The following is a 22,777-nucleotide window of genomic DNA, read 5'->3' as shown; positions in this document are numbered from 1 at the left end:
TTCCAACATATAAACAGTTTTATTTCCAAGCAATGTTACAAAACAATATTGAGAGGTGTCCAGTAACATCTAGATTGCACAAAATGTTGTAAAACTATAACAAGTACTTACTGAATAGTATTACACAATGACCAACAGAAAATGGTAGGCAAATAAATAGAAAATAGGCAGATAAACAACTGAGACAGATTTTTTTGTTAAAAAATGGAATGTACAAACTAAATCTAAGCTGAAAAAAAAATGTTAACAAAATCTTAAAATAGTAAAAATATGTTAATTAAATTAAAATACAATACTGTATAAGCAATGCACTTTCTTCAATACCAGTTTAAAAACTAAATGTCTTCACTATAGGTTACAATAGAAACAAATCTTTCGCAATTCATCACAGAAAAGAGAAGACATTCATTTGTTTCAATATAATTTGATATTGCACATGCATGTGTAGTTGACTTGCTGGTCACTACAATTTCTTTGAAATTTGTACAAAGAAACATATCTGATATTGTGCCAAAATGTGTTGATAAATTAGGATTGCCTGGTATCTTCAATACAATTAACATAAAGACTTACAGAGCACAAACACACACACACACAAAAAGGTTGTGATACTAGTAACTTTAAAAAGAGTAAAACATTTATTTATAAATTAGAGAATTAAGTTGTTCAATGCTCTCCCCTGTCTCTGTACAGAATTTAAATCCTCTGAACAGAGTCAAAAGGTTTTGATTCAATATGTGACCAGAACAAGCTGCTTACTCAACTATTCATTCAACCAACAATTCAACAGAAGAATACAGAGATTCATAACACAACCATTGTGATCTTCTTGACAAAATACTATATATACACAATACCTCTAAATAGTTTTAAAAAATGTGTAGAAGACATAGTGACCTAGCGCAACATATGGCAATAGAGTACATATAAAATACAAAAAAAAAAAATTGTTTTTGAGATTTCTGAAAAAAAAAAAAAAAAAAAAACAACCACCAACTTTGAGATTACTGGTAGGTGATAAGAGCTTTAGCATTTCACTTTTGCAAAACCCTAGAAAAAAATTGATTTTGTATAACCCTGATGATATTCCCATATTCTTAAAAGTTTGACCAAGACTCAAAAAAGCATTTTTTTTAGTTCTTTTAACAACCACTTATGTTTTGTGTGGTTTCTAAATGTTAATACTAAAAGATGAATTCAAGCTTTCTTTAGGATGATGCTGAGGATGCAGTAAAGTGGTCACTCCAAAAGTGACTTCAAATATTTTTTCTTCTATTCAGCTATTTCCGTTTGAACATGAAATTGGGCAATGGACAATATAATATAGCAATAACTTTATTTGGAACAAACTTTTAAGATAAAACATTTGGGAGAAAAAGAATAGAAAAACATATGGTTTCACTTTCTTTTTTTGACATCTTCAAGATTTTGAACCCTTCACAAAATCCTACCAGCCACTTAGTTACTTTTCTTTTGAATCACATAAAAATCTGTTCATAAATGTTTAGCAATAAAAAAAAAATGGAAACAAAAAAATAACAACAAAATACAAAAGCACCAATTAAAAACACCTACATGTATAAAAAAAAAAAAATTGAGGAAAAACTGCTAACAATATATAATATTGAGAAAAACAACATAATATCTTCATCTGTAAAATCAATTGACAGTTGTAAGACTAGCACTGGATGCAAGACATACTATTATTATAAATAAAAAGGATGTATATTGACTGGCATTGTATAAAACAGTACATAGTTACATTAAAGATCATAATTCTCAAGTGAAATGAATAGATGAACGTCAGTGTATAAGTAAGGTAACACTTAATATTAATGGTGTATAAGAATACTGACAGGCAAATAACATTGGTCTTTTCAGATAATAGTTTTAGAATTTGAAACAAGCTTTTTTCTTTTATGAATAACAAAAACATTTTATTGTTCAAATATGTAAATGGCTTTCTAGTTTCTCTATTAGCAGTACAAACTAGAACTTGATGGAACATTCTACATTTTGATACTTTAACACTACACTAGACAGCTCTTCTATGGAATGATGGTATTCACCAGATGACCATTAAAAATAAAACACTTTAAGCTAACAAATTGTACTTTCCTAGCAACCAATTCAATAAATTCATCATAAATAAATATGTATAAATATTTATATAGGCATGTGTTTCAGAACCTGACAAAAACATTATCATTGTGACCACGGAATGTCTCTGAGAACCTTTTCATTCGAGCTCCTTGCCAGGCCAGGAAAACCCCGCCTGAGGCTAACCCAATTAAGAGGCCAATCAGTATGGGGCCTGATACTTCGGGCTGATTCCAGGTTTTAAGTTGTTCATCTCTCCATACACTGTACATGCTTTTGTGACACCATTCATTATGGTGACCATCTTGAACTGTTTTTACTTTTAGGATAAATAAATAAAAAAAGTTGAGAAATTGATTAAAAAAAACAAATGAGAAATAGATTAGAAACAAGTTAAGAAATGGATAAAAACAAGTTGAGGAATTGATAAAAACAAGTTGAGAAATGGATAAAAACAGGAGAAATGAGCCCTTACAGGCCTTAAAATGTTAGAAACTATGCTGACTGATTTAGAACTGAACACTTACTTCCATCAATAACATGTACTTTGACTTTCAGGGGCTTAGATGTGTTACAAGAAATCTGTTCTGCAAAATACAGTTTTCCAGGATGATTGAGTGAATGAATGAAAACCTGTTTATCTACCACTGTTTCCACAGAAAGTTGGATTGCTGAAGTAAACTGACACTCCTGATAGGCTTTCTATGGATGGTTGAGAAAAAAACAACATATTTATTTGTGACATCGATTAAATCCGCCAGAAAAACGTAATATACATGCTTTCATTTAATGTAAAACAGGTAGAGTTGTCAGCCAAAGTCTTTTATAGAAATATTCATATTTATTTGGTACTTCAAAAAAAATATAAATTTGAAGATTCTTCCAAAAGTATCAAAAACTAAGTATAAACCATAAACTAACATCAAGATTTTAATGAAGTGGTTTTTAAAGGCTAAAGAGTGACATGAAGTGTTTTATTGTTTGCTTCCAAAGTTCATTTCAATTAAGCTTTGAAAATCATTCCTTGAGTAAGGCCCAGTTCAAGAAGTTATAACTTTCAAGAAGTCATTACCAAATCATTGCCATGATCTGTCCAAGTTTCCCCTGACTATTTCATCTTACTCTTCTATTCTCTTGCTTTGCAATTAAAGTGTACAGTAAAAGCCCCCCACCAATAGGTATCTAGTAGAATCCACAGTTTGAGCAATTTTCCACTCTATCCAACATTGAATACAACACATCAAAGAAAGTGCTGTGTTTGCAATACTAAAGTGAAACACAATAATGATTTAAACGTCACATATATGTATAAATGTAGTGAATGAATAAATAAGTCTAACCTCATTGGCCATTAAGTAGACAGATGTGTTTTTCTCTGTGATAAACTTCAGGCTGTCTGAAACAACTGCAAAGATGTCAGGTATGGGAACAGATTCTTCAGACCAGTAGCTGTGTCCGTTTCCTACCACATGAATCTAGATTTAAAAAAAAAACAAGAAAAACATAAAAAATACTTTAAAAAAAAAGCATTTATAATTTCTTTCCCTTGTTGGATACCAAACAAAATAATTAATTACTAACAGTTAATTAACTAATTGATTATGTTTTAAAATTGATTCTTGTTTTGTCAGGTACAAGAAATAATTGTGCAACATTTCAACTTGATCTGAAATTGGGCGTGGGAGAAATAATGTCTACAAACATTTTACCAGACAGACAAACAGAGTGAGCTGATATAAGCTTGTAATAAAAGGATGATCCCACTATAAGCCTTGCAGAACTGATGATGAGAACTAGGACAGCAAATCTATTGAGATAAGGTTCTAGCTGCACTGGAAATAATTCCATTTATAGAAATATTACATAGATTATACCAATAGCAAGCTACTATGATTCAACACATGAACAATAAATGACATTTTGCTGCTTGGACAATTATTGTCTGTTTATTACTTTTGTTTTCAACTTGGTCCAGCATATTTTAGATCAAAATAAAACTAGAAATTTGATCATTTTTCTATTATTGATTTAGCTATAGTAAATAACTCATGGACTATACTTGAAAAAAAAAAGGGGGGGGGGGGCATGTCACTTGCTAGAAGTACAACTGATTAGACCATTCATTCATGCACCAATTCTAATTGCAACTGTGATACTTTTCTCTACTTATCTCACTAGAGAGTTACACACAAATCTAATGTAACTCTGACAATACATATCTATAAATAACTGAAAAGATTCCAACAAATGCTAAAATAAAGCCTCAATATGAATAATGAATTAATAATAATATCATAAACTATGTAAGAACAAAAAAAATATACTAAGGATAAGAATTTAAAAGGCTTCAAGAACATTACTAAAATTCTAATTTGACCTTTGACACCCGAAGTTCATTACTAAAGTAAATAACAGCTACAATATTGTCTGACCTTGTCAACTATACACTTTCCTCTGAAGACGGATGGTAACTGCTGCTTAAGAAATTTCTTATGTCCATCATACAGGATCAGATTCATCTCCCTTTGTGTACTTACAGCCATTGTTGATAGGACTGAAGCATTTTCATCCAGGGGAATGTTGTTCTGTAAATCCAAACAAGTCAAACTAATAAATGTAACAAGTGAATCTTAAAGTAGGTCTACTGTAATTTGATTACAATTAAATGTATCCAACCTTTCCTGATGATCATACTAACTCAATGTAATTGTTTAAATTATTAAGATTCATAAAGATAAGACTGAAGGAAATAAAGTTTTTGTCACAAACATTTCAAGCCAAGATTTCAATTCAACCTTTTGAACCCACCATCCTGATTTATCAGCCTGATATATAGCAGCCAGATACAGTGGTCATCTGAGACTGACATGTGTTTCAATACTGTACTCATTTAAACACATCAACTTGCCAAAGCATATACATATATGTGTGGTTGATGTGAAATAATGAATCCGTCTCTACACTTATTTAAAATAGAAGATCCCTCATCAGCATCACATGTAAAATACTTGAACCCATGTAGCAACATCATAAATCACATATAAACATTATATCCTTACTCCATGCCAACATGGCTTTCAGAAATAAAGGTCATGTGAAACTCAAATAATAAGTCTAATTGATGACTTTTCAAACGGCTTAAATATTAATGAGCAAAAAGATGTCGTTTTACTAAAGCTTTGGAAAAGTTCAACACCATAGTTTGCTAAAAAAAATTAAAATATTTTGGTACTAGTCCATTATACCAATGAGATAGAGAGAAAACAAACTGAAAAATGGTTGGTGCCAAATCACAGTAACAGTAATCTGAGGTGTACCCCAATGAACAGTCTTGGGCCTACTAAGTTTCTAATTGATATAACCTACAATAATTTATATGACCGACCAAATAACAATAGCTCAGGAACAAAAAGTTATACTATTTGTAGATGATTGCATAATGTAATGAATGAAAAAAAACAACAACCATAAGCTGAAATTTTACAAAGTGAATTAGAAGAATAACAGAAATGGGAACCCAAATTGGACCATGTCTTTCCAGCCAGAAAATGCTGTTCATATAAAACACAACCTAATAAAATATTTGGAAAGAAAAAAAAGATAAAGGCACATTTCTTATTCCATATGCTAGGACTAATTTGTACAAGTGCTCTTTCTTCCCTAGTGCCATTAGAGCATGAATAAGCAAGGAAAACCAATGGCTTAGCAGACATAAGTCTCTAGTTAACATGGATAAACACATGGATACCAGTTGGATGTAATTCTCTTCTCTTCTGAAGGAACACCTGGGATTTATAAGATAAGATGCACTTACACAAGCCAGATAAGAGTGACTTAGTTGATTCAGTTGTGTAAACATCATCTCCTCAATCTTGACTTCATTCTTCACCAGATTAAGACTGTAGTTCTGTCCTCTCCAGTTGGCATTGTCAACTTGAACACTAGATAAAATATGTAGGTCATTTGATACACATTTCAGTGAAACAAAACAAAAAATATCTAAAGATACAATTAGCAGTGGAAGAAAAAGTTTAATTAGGAACAATTGAAGATAGTAGGAAGAGTAGTCAACAAACTATGGAAACAAGAGGCAATACTTAGGTCACTATTGTCTGCATTATGATAGTCTGTCTTGTCCTAGAATGCATAAAGTTGCACAGCCTGTCTTTATGGCACAATTAGTTTGCAGATTGACAGAAGATGTTAACCTCTGTTCTGAAGAGTTATTATTCTTAACCCCCTGTACTTTGATCCATTGTGAACCTAACCTAACAAAACCTAATGAAAATCCATGTACATATTGTTAAAATACCACAAACTTTTAAACCTAGGTTCTTATGAAATTCTGGGGAGCTATTACTATAGGTACTAGTTTTTAATATTATTATTAGTTCTTAATATTATTATTAGTTCTTAATATTATTATTAGTTCATAATAGCAACACATAACAGAGTGATTTAAAAAAAAAAGTTTTCTTGTAATGCAAAGGTTGACAACAAAAAGCATTACCAATAGTGAAAGACATTAGCCCTGTCTAAAACATAAGCTGCAGTCTCCTGCCATATCCCTTCCATCTCTCCATTAGAACTCTTCATATCCTCTATGCCCATACCACTCAGGGAAAACTGGTAGAAAGAATCCTGACCTGAAAAATATGCGAGAAACTTGTGGAACTGATGGAAAAGTTCATGGAAACTTGAAATTATTCTGGGCTCACTGATGATTTCACAAAGTATTTCTCAGTTTAGTTTCTCTTAATTGTTCATATTTTATGTACTTTCCACAAAGGTTAATTTTCTGTTTGAGAATGCTGTCCAGCTAAATCCCACAATTGGTTTCCAGAATTCTTGGAGTGTTCTTACCCCCAAGATTGAGAAATCCTGATATAAAAAAAACAAAACACTTATCACTACAACTAAAGAAAGTCAAAGAGCTCACATGCGCCATCCACCATATTGCAGTAGCCAGACGGAGAACCAAGTATCTGTAAATGGAAAAAGTAAACATAATTGTGGAGAAAAAAAAAGTTAAATTAAATTGGACTACTACACATAGATCTAATTATTCAAATTATTTTAACAAAAAAAAATTATCATAGAAGATAAATAAAGAGAACTTACTTTTCCAGTCACGTTTCTTCCAACAGTAGCTACATAAACCATGACTTGGCCTCGCATTAAATGAAGGATTAATTGGCTGCTTAGTTCCTGACAAAAAAAATGAAAATACCAACTGAAAGTTTAATAAACAATACATCCATTTTAATTATCACTCAGTCAGAAAAATCAATGAACTGTTTAAGATTCCTTTTTGATCCATTCCTCTACAATAAACTAAGAATGAGTTGTCGAATAAGTAAAATGTTCTACTCCTAGACTAGTGGTCTCTGACTAACATAATTTAAACCTAAGCGTTAAGTTTACAGAGATCTTGAAATCTGAAAAGAATCTTTGAAAGATTGAACTTCCTCCAATCAGAACATGGCACCAGCTAGTGAGATAAGTAATTTGTAAATATAAAACAACAGAGCTTCACTTGCTAGCCAAGTTACCACTTGAAGTACAAACTTTTTGAGCTATAATGTGTGTAATGTGTGGATAAATTGCCAGCTGTGCTGGCTTGGTCATGTTTGTCGGATGGAGGACACTCACATCCCGAAAATCCTTCTGTACAGGCAACTCGCGTCTGGCTCAAGAAAAACTGGTCTCCCCACCTCTGTATGTGGATGTAATCAAACGGGACCTCAAAACAGTGAACATTGATACTGACCATTAGGAAGACATAGCCCTAGACCGCACTACATGGAGAGAGATGATGAACAAAAGAACTGTGGACAGCAAAACAACTTGGGCCTCAGCTCTGTAAGAAAAACATGCCATATGAAAAATGGCCGGCTCCTCTACCACCAAAGCGAAAGCAATCTTAACCTGATATATATGTGGACGGGAGTGTCTCTCCAAAATCGGGCTTCACAATTACATGAAAAAAGTGTTTTACGAGATGAACCATAGTCGTTACAACAGAAGGAGACCAACACTTAGGCTAAGTTGAACTCAAGCCCTTTGGCTACCTAGCAAGAAGGCTTGAGTTCAAATCCTGATTTTAACTGAGTTGTATTTGCTGAGCGCCTAAAGGCAGCACAGAAACCTTCTTCCACAAACCTCTTCCCTCCCCCACATCCACCAAATTGATTGGACTGAGCATGTGACTAGAGCATGAAAAATACAGAATACAAAAGTAATTGAAACAAAAGATATTCCACAACCTAAAACTATATTGAGCTACAAGAGTGTCCTACTCACTTGTATTAAATGTTGAACACAACAGAAAGATTCTGTGCAGTGGATTGTCTCTCTGCTTAGGTCAGCGAGGACTGTGTCATCAGGCCCAAGCAACAGGACTGACAGTATAGTAGGTGTAATGTCATTTAACTGAAATATAGAAAGATTACATAGTTATTTTAAAAGTTGTATCAAAGATAAAAATTTGGAATGAAAACAAATTTTTTATTTGTTTTTATAAAGAATCAATAAAAAACTTAAATAAAAACATGAAAAAAGTTTTTATACAAAAAATGTAAAACAAAAAAAAAATTTTGGAAAGGTGTAAATGTCCTAATGTGATTGGCTAGCATAAGAAATAAGGTTGATTCCTACTGGATCTGGTACTGACCACAATGTCTACTTGAAGCCACTGTCCCTGAGTAAACTGGAAACTCCCCATGCCACGAACATGTCCATGTTCATCTCGCAGTACTGCCTACAATACAATCAATACAATGTGGAAATAATTAAACCATTCAGATTGAAGTAAAAAAAAAAAAAATTCAATATGCAAAAAACTTACAAACATTCCTTCCTCAAAATCGCCTTCTAAAACATTTTTCTCTTTGTCAGTCTTCACTTTAACTGTCCTGAGAAATTTCACTGTAGACAGAAACAGTCTAATACTAGAAATAGTCCAATGCTAGTTACATACAAAAAGAAGAAATATAAAAAGTGTAAATCATGTTACAAATTATAATTCAAGAAAACAATCTCGCAGACACTAAAAGATGGGTTTATTTTTCTTAGCAAGTCTTGGTTGAAAAATGAAGTCTGGTTTCTGTATGTTTTGTTCTATAATGTCAGGTTATTAATGAACGTTAAACTTTTCCAAAACTTCAGAAAGCAACAGAGAATTAAAGTTGTAAGCTAAAATTCTGATTTCCATTATCTATGACAGCTAATAAAACAGAATGCATCACATGTTCAACAATTGACCACAATGTATAAATACAATCTATATAAGAACCTGTGTTTAAATATGGAATCTGTTTAGTTAAGTCTAAGGCTGTCATTAGAACTCCAGAGAATGATGAAGAAACATTAATGTCAATGGAAGGAATACCTGTAAAGTCAAAAGAGAAAAAAAAAAATGTAAAAAAAAACAAAAACCAAAAGATGTTAAATTATTAATATTAGATTTCTATAGTGTCTATAAACACTACATTGGCATGCTCAGTTTTCTCTTGCTGACAAGTGAGGGTAAGTGAATCTAGGTGAAAAGTTCTGTGCTTCTTTAATTATGCTCTAATTGACACAGCTTTAGTTAAATCCTGAATTAAGTAATTCTAGTCTTCACCACCATTTGAACTCAAGCTTCTGAGCTAAGTTTATGTTGTCCAACCATAAACTAAATAAACAAACAAATAGCTTTAAAAAAAAACAAAAAAACTCAAAATTAATCTCTGTAAAAAAATGTTTAAAAACAGAACAAATGAATTATCCTTTGAAGAAAATAAATGATATACTATTTGATGCTTAACAAGAAATGGGAATGACTAACAATGACTAGCATTCATTCTACAAAGATAATTTCTCTGAACAACATTCGGGTACTGACCAACAAGGCTGGGGCCAACTAGACTGACAGTCTCAACTTTCTCCCTCTCTACATGCAGAACAGCTGTAATGTAGGCTCTGTTCTCTATCAGAATCATTCCAATAATCCCATGAGCTGTTACATGAACTGACTCCAATGAGGCCTTTAGAAAAAAAAAGAAAAGAAAGCTGTTGAAGTCATGGCTAATAGACTTGATTGGAAAGAAGAGGAAATCATTGTGTTTAACAGAACCAAAAATGTCATTCTTCTTCTAACCAGATTTTTTGCCAGTAAGCTGATGTTTTTTTTTCAATATGCGTCATGGAAAAGTAGCATGATGCTCTTTCTCTCAGGATGCTCCACACCAGCTATTGGTAATACTTGTGATAATAAGACCTCACTTAGTTGGAATGTTGTTTTTTTTTACATTTAAAAAAAGGACATTTTGTGGACAGTTTCATAAGGATCAGAAATGTCAGCAGGATGGACATTTGAAAGTTGCATGTCCTGTTTTTAGTTGGAAAATTATAACAAATATTTACAAGTGGGAAAATTAAAACCACTGAAATAAATGAGTCATTTTCTATTACAAATGTATAAAATGGTTAATCTAACCTGAACTCTAGGAGTTTTTTTTTTAATGATTATGCTAGCCATCACAGTTTTAATTAAGATCTAAAATGTAGCACATGACAGTTTTTACTAACACTTTACAATCAGTCTGTTAGTAAAACTTTGTAGTGCTGTGCATGATGTCCAAACATTTGGAGTGAAATTGTAAAGTTTGCATACCATGAAATATTTGACAGCAGGTGCACATGGGCCTGCTGGCACTGCGGCCATAGGATCCTCAACCAGTGGTCCCATGAACCGTTCACTTACAAGCCAGCCACTTTCACTGTACGAGTCAAACAGCAGACCAAGTTGACCTTCAGTGAATTGCTAAACAGAATATTATCAACACTAAAATGATATGTATCTTATTTAAATAAAAATCAATAAAGCAATCTTATTTTGTTTGCCATGCCTATCAAGAATGCACAAAAAAATATAGTTTTATGTATTTGAACGTAACACTATATAAACACTTTTTTTTAAAATCACATTACTTAAATTTTTTTCAAAATTACTTAAATAATATTTTATGAGTTAAAAAAAAACATATAAAATAAAAAGTATAATTATATCAGAAAAAAAGACAATCAATATAATGAAAAGATATTCTGCAGTCCATAGAAGAAAGGTAATCACTAATGCTTACATAAAATAAATTTGAGCTTTTCTTAACCTTCTTAAGACGACGGCCCAAGGCTATTTGGCAAAAAAGACGAGCCGCCCGATTATATCGGCCGCGATGTTTCCAACCAAAGGATTGGCTAGCCAGTGTTTGTATCAGCCAATCAGATTAGTTTTTACTATTTTAACATATTAGTAGACTGAAATGGCGGCTTCCTTCGCTGTTTTTTATTGATTTTTTGAAGTTAGCTAGTGAGAAGTGAAAATTTTAACATGTCAGCCGTTGATATTGATGAAAGCTAACTCACTGACTCTGATTTTATTTAAACTATGATAGCCCTAATAAAAATAAGAGCAGAATTGAGGAAACTTTAGATCTAAGTTTACACTGATATGACTGATACTAGATCTAGAATGTGTTGACGATGTCTATTCTTGGTAACATGGTTTAGAAGTAAGGGTGAGGAGCTGGATAGAGAAGACCCATTTGAGAACCAAGGGATTAGCACCCAATAGGCTGTTTTATGCTCTTTTTTTACTATCAATTTAGTTCAAACATTTGTCAGGGAGACTAATAAATATGATGCCAACTTTCTGACCAACAAACAGCTAAAAAAACGATCCCTGGGTCATAAATGGGTGACTGTCACTGTGACAATAATGAAGGCGTTTGTTTCCATGGTACCGGGGGGGGGGGGGGGGGGGGGGGATAGTAAAATAATGTGATAGAAGTGTCTGAAGAGTCTCCATGTGCCTTGTTTCCCTAAACACAAGTATTAGACCTTTTTAATTCTGTTCTGTTTTGAAAAAACATTTTTGTAAATTTATGCACATAAATTATGCAAATTAGCTCGGCTTATTTTAATAAATGTTAATATTTCAAATAAATTCCATAAGATTGTATTAGTTCATTTATTTCTCTTCAATAATATATATATATATAGTTTTGTGTATGTAAAGTAATTAGTTTATTTGTTTGGAATTCTTTTGTAAGAGAAGCGTTAAGGCTGGCAGTAGTGCTCCGTCTTTTTGGCACAAGACATGCTAAAATGCTCCATCTGCAAAGGGTTAACTAACTAAAAGACTTACCTGGCCATTGTAAATTATATCTCCAGCTTCAGATCTTTCAGAGTCAATAATATTTAAAACAAGGTTCTCTCTCTGTAAAGAATAATATTGATTCTATAGCAATGTATAGAGCTGATAGAAATCAAATGACTTTGGAAAGTGAATGAATTATGGATAAATATTTGAGTTTAAAATGATTTACCACAATGTTGGGGAGGGTTAAGCTTCAAGCTGCACAAAACTAAAGATATAATAAATAGACTTACTAATAATTCTCTGATGGCATCATCACTTAAATTGCTCCAAACCAGTGAAACAGGAGCTTTCTTTGCTAGTATTTCTCTAACAGTATCATTCCATAAGACTGTCAAGTTTTGTCTGATTTCAACTTTCTCTATCAAACCTCTGCACAAAGTAGAACACATGTACTAGACACTTTTTAAACTGATCAATTCTATAAACAATATTTTAATGTCTAATTAAGGATTTTGACATGCAAGAAAATGGTTGATTCAAATAGAGAGTTTTGAGATTTAAAATTAAAGTTGATTTCTGTAAAAAAAATAAAAAATTCTTACAACTTTGTTTGACTGGGTATGTCGATGTGTAAGTTTTTCATCTTGATATCAAATGATAATGTGGCGCCTTGGTCAGTCTTGAAAAAAATAAATAAACACTAAAACTACACAGGGATAAATTTTATTTGTTAAAATTTTCTACTATTGAGAAGCATTAGATTTTTGTGTTGGATGTTTTCGTTACATTTTAGTCTGGTCTGTGATATTCTGCAATGGAGTTGTTTTTTTTTAACAATTGAATTTGAAATTTCAGGCATTTTCGACATAATTCTTGTTTAGCACTAAAGTCTTAGCCAAATATCACAGATTTATAATCAGGACACAATGATCAATTTTGTCCTTTAATCAAGGCAGAGAAGATGCAAGCCAAGTTTTGCACAAGAAACAAACATCTACATTCTTGGTAAATAAAACCTTTTAATTTTTGTATCCACATAAAAAGATTAAATATTATTATTGTTTTGTAACAATTGAATAAAAAAAAAAAAAGAGAATAGTTAAATTTTGTTGTATTGATGTACAAACCTAGTTGTTTTATTCTCAAGAAATAAAATTATTTAGTCAACATACTGGAGCAAACACAATGTGTTACAAAATGAGATCTCACCTTGAACAAATATTCTGGCCTGTACTGCCAGTCTCCAGGTAAATTCTTTATGTAGTCAGCACAGTAATCCATTGTTCTAGTGGCGCCATCTAACGTTGGACTAGATGTCACCAAAAAAAAAAAATCGCTAGTTATATTTAATCTAGTTTTGTTCAGACTAGGTGACCTAATGGATAATTATAATACTAAACTTTCCAATCAAATATTTAAATATTTGAAAAAAGATTACCATGATCAAGCTCACTCAAAACAAGCTAATTTTTAAATACATTACATTTAATTATAGTTTACTAAACACATTGATTTCCAGTAGCTAGTAAGAAAAATAATAAAAGTGATATTCTTTGAAGTAATAGAAACAAATTTGTTTGACATAATGCCATCAAGTCCAGGCTAATTTGTAGTTTTGTTTATATCATAGAAAAAGCAAATAGTTGGTATTTCATTGTAACTCTCTAGCTTCTGATTATTGTTACAAAACTGTTTGAAATATTGAAATACAGAGAACTTATTACTAATTAGAGAACATTTTTAATTTTTTTTTAATCTTGAAAGGAAAAAAAATAAAATTATTGGAATAAAAGTTAAATCACATAATAAAACATGTTAATTTCATTCTTTTAACTTGGTAATACTACAGTATTCTACAAACTCTTGAATTATTTTTGAAACATCTGTATCCCTATTTTCCAGTACTTTCTACAAGCACCACACAACCCAGGGAAGCAACAAACTGACCTTATCCTGATCCTGGCACAGCTGGAGTACACAATACAATCTGTAGCATTTCCTGTCTCATTTGATTGGCTCATATCACACAGCTGATTGCCTGCTTAAAATACTTTTTTCTGTTAGTAGCTTTTAAAACATTGTGATACAATCTTACAATCTACTGCTCAGATAAACATTAAGAACCAAAATATTTATTAACGATTGCTATTTTTTCTTAAACATTCAATCTAGTTTTTGGACTTTTATCTTTTTTTATTTTTATTTTACAAGTTGCTTCCCTTACATCATTACTAACATATGATATCTAAAGTGAAAAAGAATTGATATTGTATAACACTCACAGGGATGACATTTTTTAAAGGAAAAAACAACAACAACAACAGCCCAGAAGACCATTTTGAGTTAAGAGCCTATTAAACTTGGTAACAGCACTAACCTTTACTGGGAATAATTTGTTGCAATTGAAGTGTACAGTCTTCACAATTGATATCCGGAATTCTCAAAGTTATGTAGTATGTGCTTCCAGTACATATGCCCAATGGATATTGGTTTCCCTAAAGAGAAAGAATGAAAAAGACTAGTGTACATTTAGTTTCAATACACACTATCCCAAGCTTTCTTATAAATGACAATCACATGATTGCATTAAAAAAAATTCATTTGATCTTAATTTCACTTTTTTTTTTTTTACATAAAATAGAAGAAGAAAAAAAAAGGGAGATATCTTGTTTATCTTAGTTTTGTTTTTATAAATAAGAGTTGAGAAGTCTTTGTAAAAAAATGCAATCTAAGTAAAAGTTATCTTAGCTCACCAATTTTGTTTGCTTATTACACTTGTAGCCATATTCCTATTATTTTCTTCCACAGTGACATTATAATAATTATCAAGACAAGTTAATTTATATAGCACTTTTAACATACACATGGAAGGCTTAAGTTATCCAACATTTAATTACATAAAATATTAAAACACATAAACATTATTTACAAGCAAGGAATATTGTTAAGCTTGCCAAATCTACAAATATATAAAGTAATAGTAGGAAAAAAAGTAATTTAGCAAACTCAATAAAATCACAGAGGCAAACTATTTAGGAAATGAAAGGTCTAAAAATTCTCTCTTTATAGAAGTGAAGCATGTGATTAAGTGGGGCTGAGCAATTTCCTTGAGTTGCAACATTTGTATCCTTATCTACAGAAATGCTCACTACTATCTTGAATAACACAATGACTTACTTTCTCAGAACATTCCTTTGTTATAAATGCATGGTTGTTGTGAGGAATGTGATCAAGTAACAAGCAATTTTTTTTTTCTTTCTCCAATATCCCACTCGTAGAGTTTGTTCCATTCTGGGGTGAAGGTTCTTTTGTGTTCTCCATTAAAATTATTCGAAATGGCGAGCCTGCAATAAAATCCACCAAATTAAAAGAAAAAAAAAAAGAGCAACTAAAAATAATAAGCTATGTAGCCTTTACAAATCACTAGTTATTTTCATTAGTAAAAAAAAAAATGTGTCCTAGGCATTTCATATTCATGTCAGATCTTTAGAATAGATTATTATATTACTTATTATTTTATTCAAAAATTGTAACTTACAAATAATTATGTCAAATATTTATGTAATGTATATATTAATGTACTATAATAATGTTTTTATACCAAGCTGTAACTTTGTTTCTTCAAATCTGATGGTAAAAGGTCCTGGAGAAATCGTTAGTACATCCTCATAGCTAGATTCATCTGCCTTGTCACATGCACCTTCAGCCTGAACACAAAATGAGAACTAGATTTAAACAGTTTAGAAACATACAAGTGGGTGTCTTTTTAAAACAAAATCCTTTTACAATACATGCTGCTTAAAACTCAACATTTAGCTTTCAATATGTTCAATTAACTTTAGGATCAAAAGAGTTTTGTTGAGTACATTCTATTCTATTCTATATGGAAAGACTATTATCAACTCTCTAAGGTAACAGTGAATGACTTACAAAGATGGAAAATAAAGCAGGTGAAGATGCAGTTACTGTCACTGCTGATAAGCTAGAACCTCAATCTCAGGGTTTATTTAAATACTAATTATACATTTCCTTAGAAAATTTTAGATTATTTCTAAAGTTTTTGATATTTAAATTGAGAAAATATTTATATGCTTTTTTTCACCTGACATAAGCCACTTCAATAACAAACAAGAGATAATTTTGTCAACCTCTAGAAAACAATTCTATATTATGATATATAGATTTAGATCTATTTTGTTTGAAAATAAGACAAGTATCAGGACATAACCATGACTCATGCATTTCTGTTGTCACCATTGGATTACAAGATAGAAACTTTTGCATTTAAATTTAGATCTATCTACCTATCTATCCCAAGTTCAAACCCTGCCCACTCCTATTCCCTGATGTCATGCAGGAGGTTGGGACTCGGAAGAAAGTTATCCTCAGCTCTGAAGTAACATCCAAAACATGTCAAACATTGAACAATGAAACAATTCAACATTTATATAATATGAGTAACACTAGTCTAGTAGTTAATGTTTAGATATTATAACTGAATGTCTTAAATTGATGTATCAGGAATGATTGCATGATAATGTGATAATTAAATAGTCAATAGACTTCACTTACTATAATTATATTTTATAATATATTTTTTTAGTCAATATATGAATATAAATATAATCTAGACTAGTTAGTCGTTAGTAAACTAGACTAGTTCAATTTGTAATTATACTAATTATAGATCTACTAGAATACTACTACTACTAGACACTAGAGTTTAAGTTAATTAGAATTCAGATTAGTAGAATAATAAGTAGATCTACTCACTAGAATCTAAATGATGTAAAATGTAGATCTACAACTACTACTCTGACTCTACTCATGATATCTATCTACTGGTCTAGAGTCTAAGTCTAGTCTAGAACAAGAACTAGTAATACTAGATCTAGTACTAGTACTAAAAGTAAGTAATAGTAGCTAGACTAGTAGTAGTTCTTTAGTTCTAGTAGTACTAGAGTGTCTAGATCAGTAGAGTAGAGTAGATTTAGAATAATTTAGATGTACTAGACCTAGACGTCTAGTACTAGTACACTAGCTTGAATAACTACACAGACTACTTAGACTCAGTAGTGAGTAGATGATTACTAGAGTCTAGTACTAGTAGTAGTCAGTAGATGAGTAGTTACGTAGTAGTGTAGTAGACTAGAGTAGAGAGTCTCAGAGACAGAATTTTCAATTAGAGTAGTCTACTCAGTAGAGTAGTCAAGTCAAGTTGAAGATCTTCTGTAGACTACTCAGTTAACTCAGTGTTACTCACCATGTAAGATACAGTTTCATGATTTGATGTCGGGTTAAATGGCTTGGGGCATACGAATCGAATATTTCCATATGATAATTTAAAAAATTGAGATAAAATAAAAAATAAAAGGGCTGTAGAATTCATTTCTAACAATATAGTTTTGTAAAATTAGGTCTGTTTTCTACATACTATAACTTGACCCGGAAATAAACAAAAGTGTAACTATTAAACGCTAAATTAAAATATCGCTGTTTTGTTGAAGCGAATTTATTTTACTAAATACATGTAAAATAAATTACTAATAGGGCGTACAGACTGCCACCCCCAAACCCCGATTGTTTCAATAGGATCTAGATCTGCTATAGATATGGAGTTCTCTAGACACTAGAAGGAAGTAATCATAGCTTCACCAAAATATAGTGGCCAATAACACAATTATCTTATCTTATAGATGTTATGTTACAAACGTTACTTAAAAAAAAAAAGATTTCCAATGTCATGTTATAAAAGAGAAATATTGATTCAATATGACCTCACATCATTCATCGTGTCGTGTAGATTTACTTAGTTTACTTTTATTTTACTTTTTTTTTTAAAAAAAGATCTTCCCTTTGACCTATTAAGAAATCAAAAGTGTAAGAGATTAAAATAAATTTAAAAGTAGAACCGAAACACATGCACAATTAGATTCAGTTTGGAAAATAGGCTAATTCATAGGTCCAATATAACATTTTCCTCTGTTCGTGTCACTTTTTAGCATATTTGGGTTATTGAAGACGGAACTATGTAGACCTTCCAACAATTAGCTTTATCTACATGTTACCCAACTTTAGATAGACTTATATAAATATTCATAGGAGTGCTTCAAGAATGCAATCTCTCGTCGGCTCCATTTACTATTTTCCTAGAGTCTAGAATGCCTAGCTTCTCATTTTTGCACATGATATAGATCTAGATCTCAGAGGAGAAAATGCATATCAGGTATAAGAACTAATTTCCAAACTGAAAGTTGCAGCTAAATCAATTGGCAAGGAAATTAGTGCTAAAAAAAAAAGCAAACTAGGCTACAAGATTATGTGTTGGAGATCACCCCAAGATTTTTCGTTCATCTAAGTAATCAAACGTTAAAAGACGTTTTTCTCATTTCAATACCTAGGGACTAATTAAACCAGAGATGGAGGAGCTCCTCAATATGGTAAAGAGAAGAAAGCTGAGCTGGTGATCATGCTGTTAGACAATACTCACTGTCAGTATCATTCCTCAAGGAACAATGCAATTTATTGTCGGTTCCTTTTATTTCATTGAATCTTAACTATTGATGGGGAAACATATTTTTTAAACTATTGTAATAGATAAATCTATATAAAGCTGCGAATGTTCGATAATCTTTGTAATCATTTCGTTCAAATCAGATACGCCCAGAATAGATCGTTCTCTCTGGGTAGAATCTTGTAAATTTTATATCTCCCGCTTCCAATTTACTGATCATGTTGAAACTTTGTAAAATTATTCATTTATTCATTACGTCTTTTGCTAAAGATGTTAAACTATAGACTATGAAACGTTTTATTTTGTACAAAGCTTATATCAACTCTGTCTGTCTGGTAAAAGTTTATTGAACTTACTTCTCCCACATCCAATCTTGGATCAAGTTGAAATTTTGCACAATCATTTCTTTTCTTATCTTATCTTATTATCTTATATGATACAAACATTACTTCAAAAAAAAAGAAGATGATTACGTCCTACGCGTCATGCATTTAGTCATGCATATTAACCAATGACCTGAATTCTGCCAAGTCACTGGTTTTCATGGCTAGCTCAGGCAACCCATTCCATGCTATTATAGCACTAGGGAAGAAGGAGTATTTGTACAAATTTGTCATAGCATATCGAACGAGGAATGTGCCTTTATCTTTGTGTCTTTCTGAGTATTTTATTAAATTTTGTTTTATATTTGAATATTATGGTTCAGTGTTTTATGTATAATTGCTACTTTACTTTTAAGTCTTCTATCCTGAAGGCTTTCTAAATTTAGTGATTTTACTAAAGGTGTTACTCTAGTCAAATGTGAATATTCGTTTGTTATGAATCTCACTGCTCTATTTTGTGTCTGTTCCAGTTTCTTAATGTTTTCTTGAGTTGAGGGGTCCCAAACAGTGGATATTATTGGTATAACCAAGGTTAAATAACAATTTAATTTATGTTCTTATTTGATTTATAGAAATTTCTTTTAATTAGCCCTAATTCTTTGTTTGATTTTTTTAATGTTTCATCTATATGGGGATTCCATGACAGTTTTTCATTTATTATAACACCTAGGTATTTTGCGTTTTTAGTCTGTGTTACTGGTTTACCATGAATAAGATAAGTGGAATTAATTTGTTTGAGTTGTTGCTGGGAGGAGAAAAGAGATAGCTGGAAGATAGCGAAGATCGCGGAACACTAGTTGAAACCAAAAGAAACGCCCTTGTCGAGGACAGGCGCAAAGAGAACCCTGGCGGAGGTCAACGATTTGATCTGCATCGTATGTCGCAGCAGTGTTTTCGTCATTATATGAAATACTGCAGTCAATTTATATCTTCAAATTACGTGAAATAATGCCATCATCCATATTCTTCAGAATCGAAGACTATGTCTTAGTAGGTGAATATAGGGATGAATAGTTTTTGAAGAATAAAGCTGACTCAAAGGCATCAGACGTACTAGTGTTGTTTTTTTCTTTTCAGTTTCCACACCTACGTAACCTAACATGTTATATGGCACAGTTTCTTTTTGTTTTCATTTTGCTGTCACCAATTGAACACTATATATAACTATATATAAACAATATATAAGTGAAAATTGTTTAGCTATATATTAGCCAGATACAGGTGATCGAACAGTTAAATCACGGTAGCACCTTTTGTTTTTTTTTGAGATACAAACGTGACAAACAGACGGGCAGACAGATTACCAAAAATTTTCCAATTAGGGGGCTTCTTAAAATCAACAAAGATAATAATAATAATTAATAATAATAATAATAATAATAATAATAATAATGATAATAATAATAATAATAATGATAATAATAATAAAATAATAATACATGTACTATTCCTCATTGTGATAAAAGCCGAAGGAGTGGTGAGAACTAAACTCGCAGACATCTATGAGCGCTTGAACATTCCCTAAGAAGATTCTTGTTGCCTGTTCAAGGGCCGTACTGCTACAGGCCTGCCACATCAATGGATTATTTCTTAGCCAGCGGTTCAGTTCTCGACCTTTTTAGCTTGGCGACCCCTTTGTACACTTCCTCACTTATTAACGACCCCTTTGTACAATTCCTCACTTATTCACGACCCCTTTGTACAATTCCTCACTTATTAACGACCCCTTTGTACACTTCCTCACTTATTAACGACCCCTTTGTACAATTCCTCACTTATTCACGACCCCTTTGTACAATTCCTCACTTATTAACGACCCCTTTGTACACTTCCTCACTTATTAACGACCCCTTTGTACAATTCCTCACTTATTCACGACCCCTTTGTACACTTCCTCACTTATTCACGACCCCTTTGTACACTTCCTCACTTATTAACGACCCCTTTGTACAATTCCTCACTTATTCACGACCCCTTTGTACACTTCCTCACTTATTAACGACCCCTTTGTACACTTCCTCACTTATTAACGACCCCTTTGTACAATTCCTCACTTATTCACGACCCCTTTGTACACTTCCTCACTTATTAACGACCCCTTTGTACACTTCCTCACTTATTAACGACCCCTTTGTACAATTCCTCACTTATTCACGACCCCTTTGTACACTTCCTCACTTATTAACGACCCCCAACTGGCCCCAATAGTAAATTATTTTCGTGCATAAGTATGATGTTACAAATGTATAATTGTAGACCTAATGTAAATATCTGATTTGCATTGCCAAATCTTAATGTTTCATCACGGTACACTATGTCATTCATGAACTATTTATTTCTCCTTATCATCCTACTACACATCAATAAAAATAATTTCTTTATGACGTGCATTTATTGACATTTGTAGTTCATATTCACATTCCACACGTGTGACAATTTTCTGTTTTTAAACTTGATAACAAACAGGCTGTTTCGAGAAATAAATCTATTATTGCAATTGGAAGAAGACGGTGCAACACTGACACATCAGAACATGGCTGCAAACGTTGAGTGTATGCCTAATTCAAGAGAAATGTTTCAACTATTTCTGTCTCCTAAACATCTTTCACTTTGACTTTCATTAGATTTCTGGCAAGTGCACATGGGATGTGAAGTAGATTTGGAAAGTAGGAGGACATGTTGTCTGCAGACATGCGCAAATGTTCTGTCACAGAAATTATCATTTTTTATCTGTTTGCCAGGTTCAAGGTCATTTTCATCATAGAGAGCAGATACGATTGGAAGCATGTAAATATGATTTTCGTTACAAATGACATGAACCCCAACCCCCATGTCTACGCCCATGCTCCAATAACAACGATCCACAGGCTGAGAACCCCTGTTCTAAGCGGACATTTTTAAGGGGAGATTACAATGAATTTTGTTCCATTTAACGAATCTCGATCTCTGCAGTGCGAGAAAATGACCATTGGCTCATTTTTATAATAATAATAATAATAATAATAATAATAATAATAATAATAATAACCAATACAATTCATATCAATGCAAAAAAAGAATATTTTTTTTAGGAGGGAGAGGGGAAACAACTCGGGTTGTATTAACCATCTGTAAAAATGCAGAGTGACTGGTAGGTTTCTACGCTGGCGCCAAATGTTTCGACCGCGAGGTATGTACGAGAGCGACATTTCGCTTCAGCCAGCTAGATATTCCACGACCGCTCACTGTGGGTGTGGGGGAAGGGGTGGGGGATGGGGAAGGTCGGTGGACAGTCATTGGGGTTGGAGCTGACGGGGGCAGCACCGCGTACCGTTGCTATGCGCGCCGGAAATTTAAAAACGCATTCCTCTTTTGAACAGTGAGCAGACGACAAGGGGACAATAATTAGAAGAAGACTGACTTCTGGTGAATGTGATCTCGTGAAAAAAAAAACAAAACAAAAAAAAACATAACATGAGCTGGTTCTAAAAGAATTGATTTTTTTTTTTTGAGGATTATTCCCAAATAGTTCAAGTTCTGTGAATGGATTAAATTAAAAATAAATTAAAATCGGAGTCATTTCACAAAAGTTTTTATTTTTAAATGGACTAAAAAAGGTTTTTAAAAAAGCATATCTTTGAAAGTTTGTTTCGAAAA

At 32.2% G+C, this 22,777-nt stretch overlaps 2 protein-coding genes across 3 annotated transcripts in view; one reads left to right on the top strand and one right to left on the bottom strand.

Annotated features, from left to right (window-relative positions):
- Positions 1–17,713, bottom strand: LOC106065565 (uncharacterized). Of its 2 annotated transcripts, none has more exons than XM_056024269.1 (23): positions 17,508–17,713; positions 15,846–15,951; positions 15,422–15,588; positions 14,622–14,739; positions 14,192–14,285; positions 13,454–13,553; positions 12,847–12,923; positions 12,535–12,673; positions 12,290–12,361; positions 10,757–10,906; positions 9,986–10,127; positions 9,395–9,490; positions 8,948–9,027; positions 8,774–8,860; positions 8,404–8,532; positions 7,222–7,308; positions 7,040–7,085; positions 6,611–6,746; positions 5,915–6,041; positions 4,533–4,685; positions 3,441–3,575; positions 2,628–2,802; positions 1–2,419 (listed from the first exon to the last, which is right to left on the bottom strand). In XM_056024269.1, the coding sequence occupies exons 1-23, from the start codon at positions 17,631–17,633 to the stop codon at positions 2,184–2,186; spliced, it is 2,778 nt and encodes a 925-aa protein (XP_055880244.1). In that variant the 5' UTR covers positions 17,634–17,713; the 3' UTR covers positions 1–2,183. The 2 variants fall into 2 exon arrangements, with proteins under 2 accessions (XP_055880244.1, XP_013079853.2); XM_013224399.2 differs by having other exon boundaries at positions 14,192–14,282.
- Positions 17,714–22,410: 4,697 nt separating this feature from the next.
- Positions 22,411–22,777, top strand: part of LOC106056314 (thyrotropin receptor-like) — a 184,939-nt gene continuing 184,572 nt past the window's right edge. Inside the window, exon 1 of the mRNA XM_056023923.1 lies at positions 22,411–22,777. This exon is cut by the window's right edge and continues 155 nt beyond it. The gene's annotated coding sequence lies outside the window, so the exon portion shown is untranslated.

Source organism: Biomphalaria glabrata, chromosome 3, assembly GCF_947242115.1.
Source record: "Biomphalaria glabrata chromosome 3, xgBioGlab47.1, whole genome shotgun sequence".
Taxonomy (NCBI): domain Eukaryota; kingdom Metazoa; phylum Mollusca; class Gastropoda; family Planorbidae; genus Biomphalaria; species Biomphalaria glabrata.
Note: the sequence above shows the minus strand (reverse complement) of the source record. Positions and strands in the feature narration are given on the sequence as shown.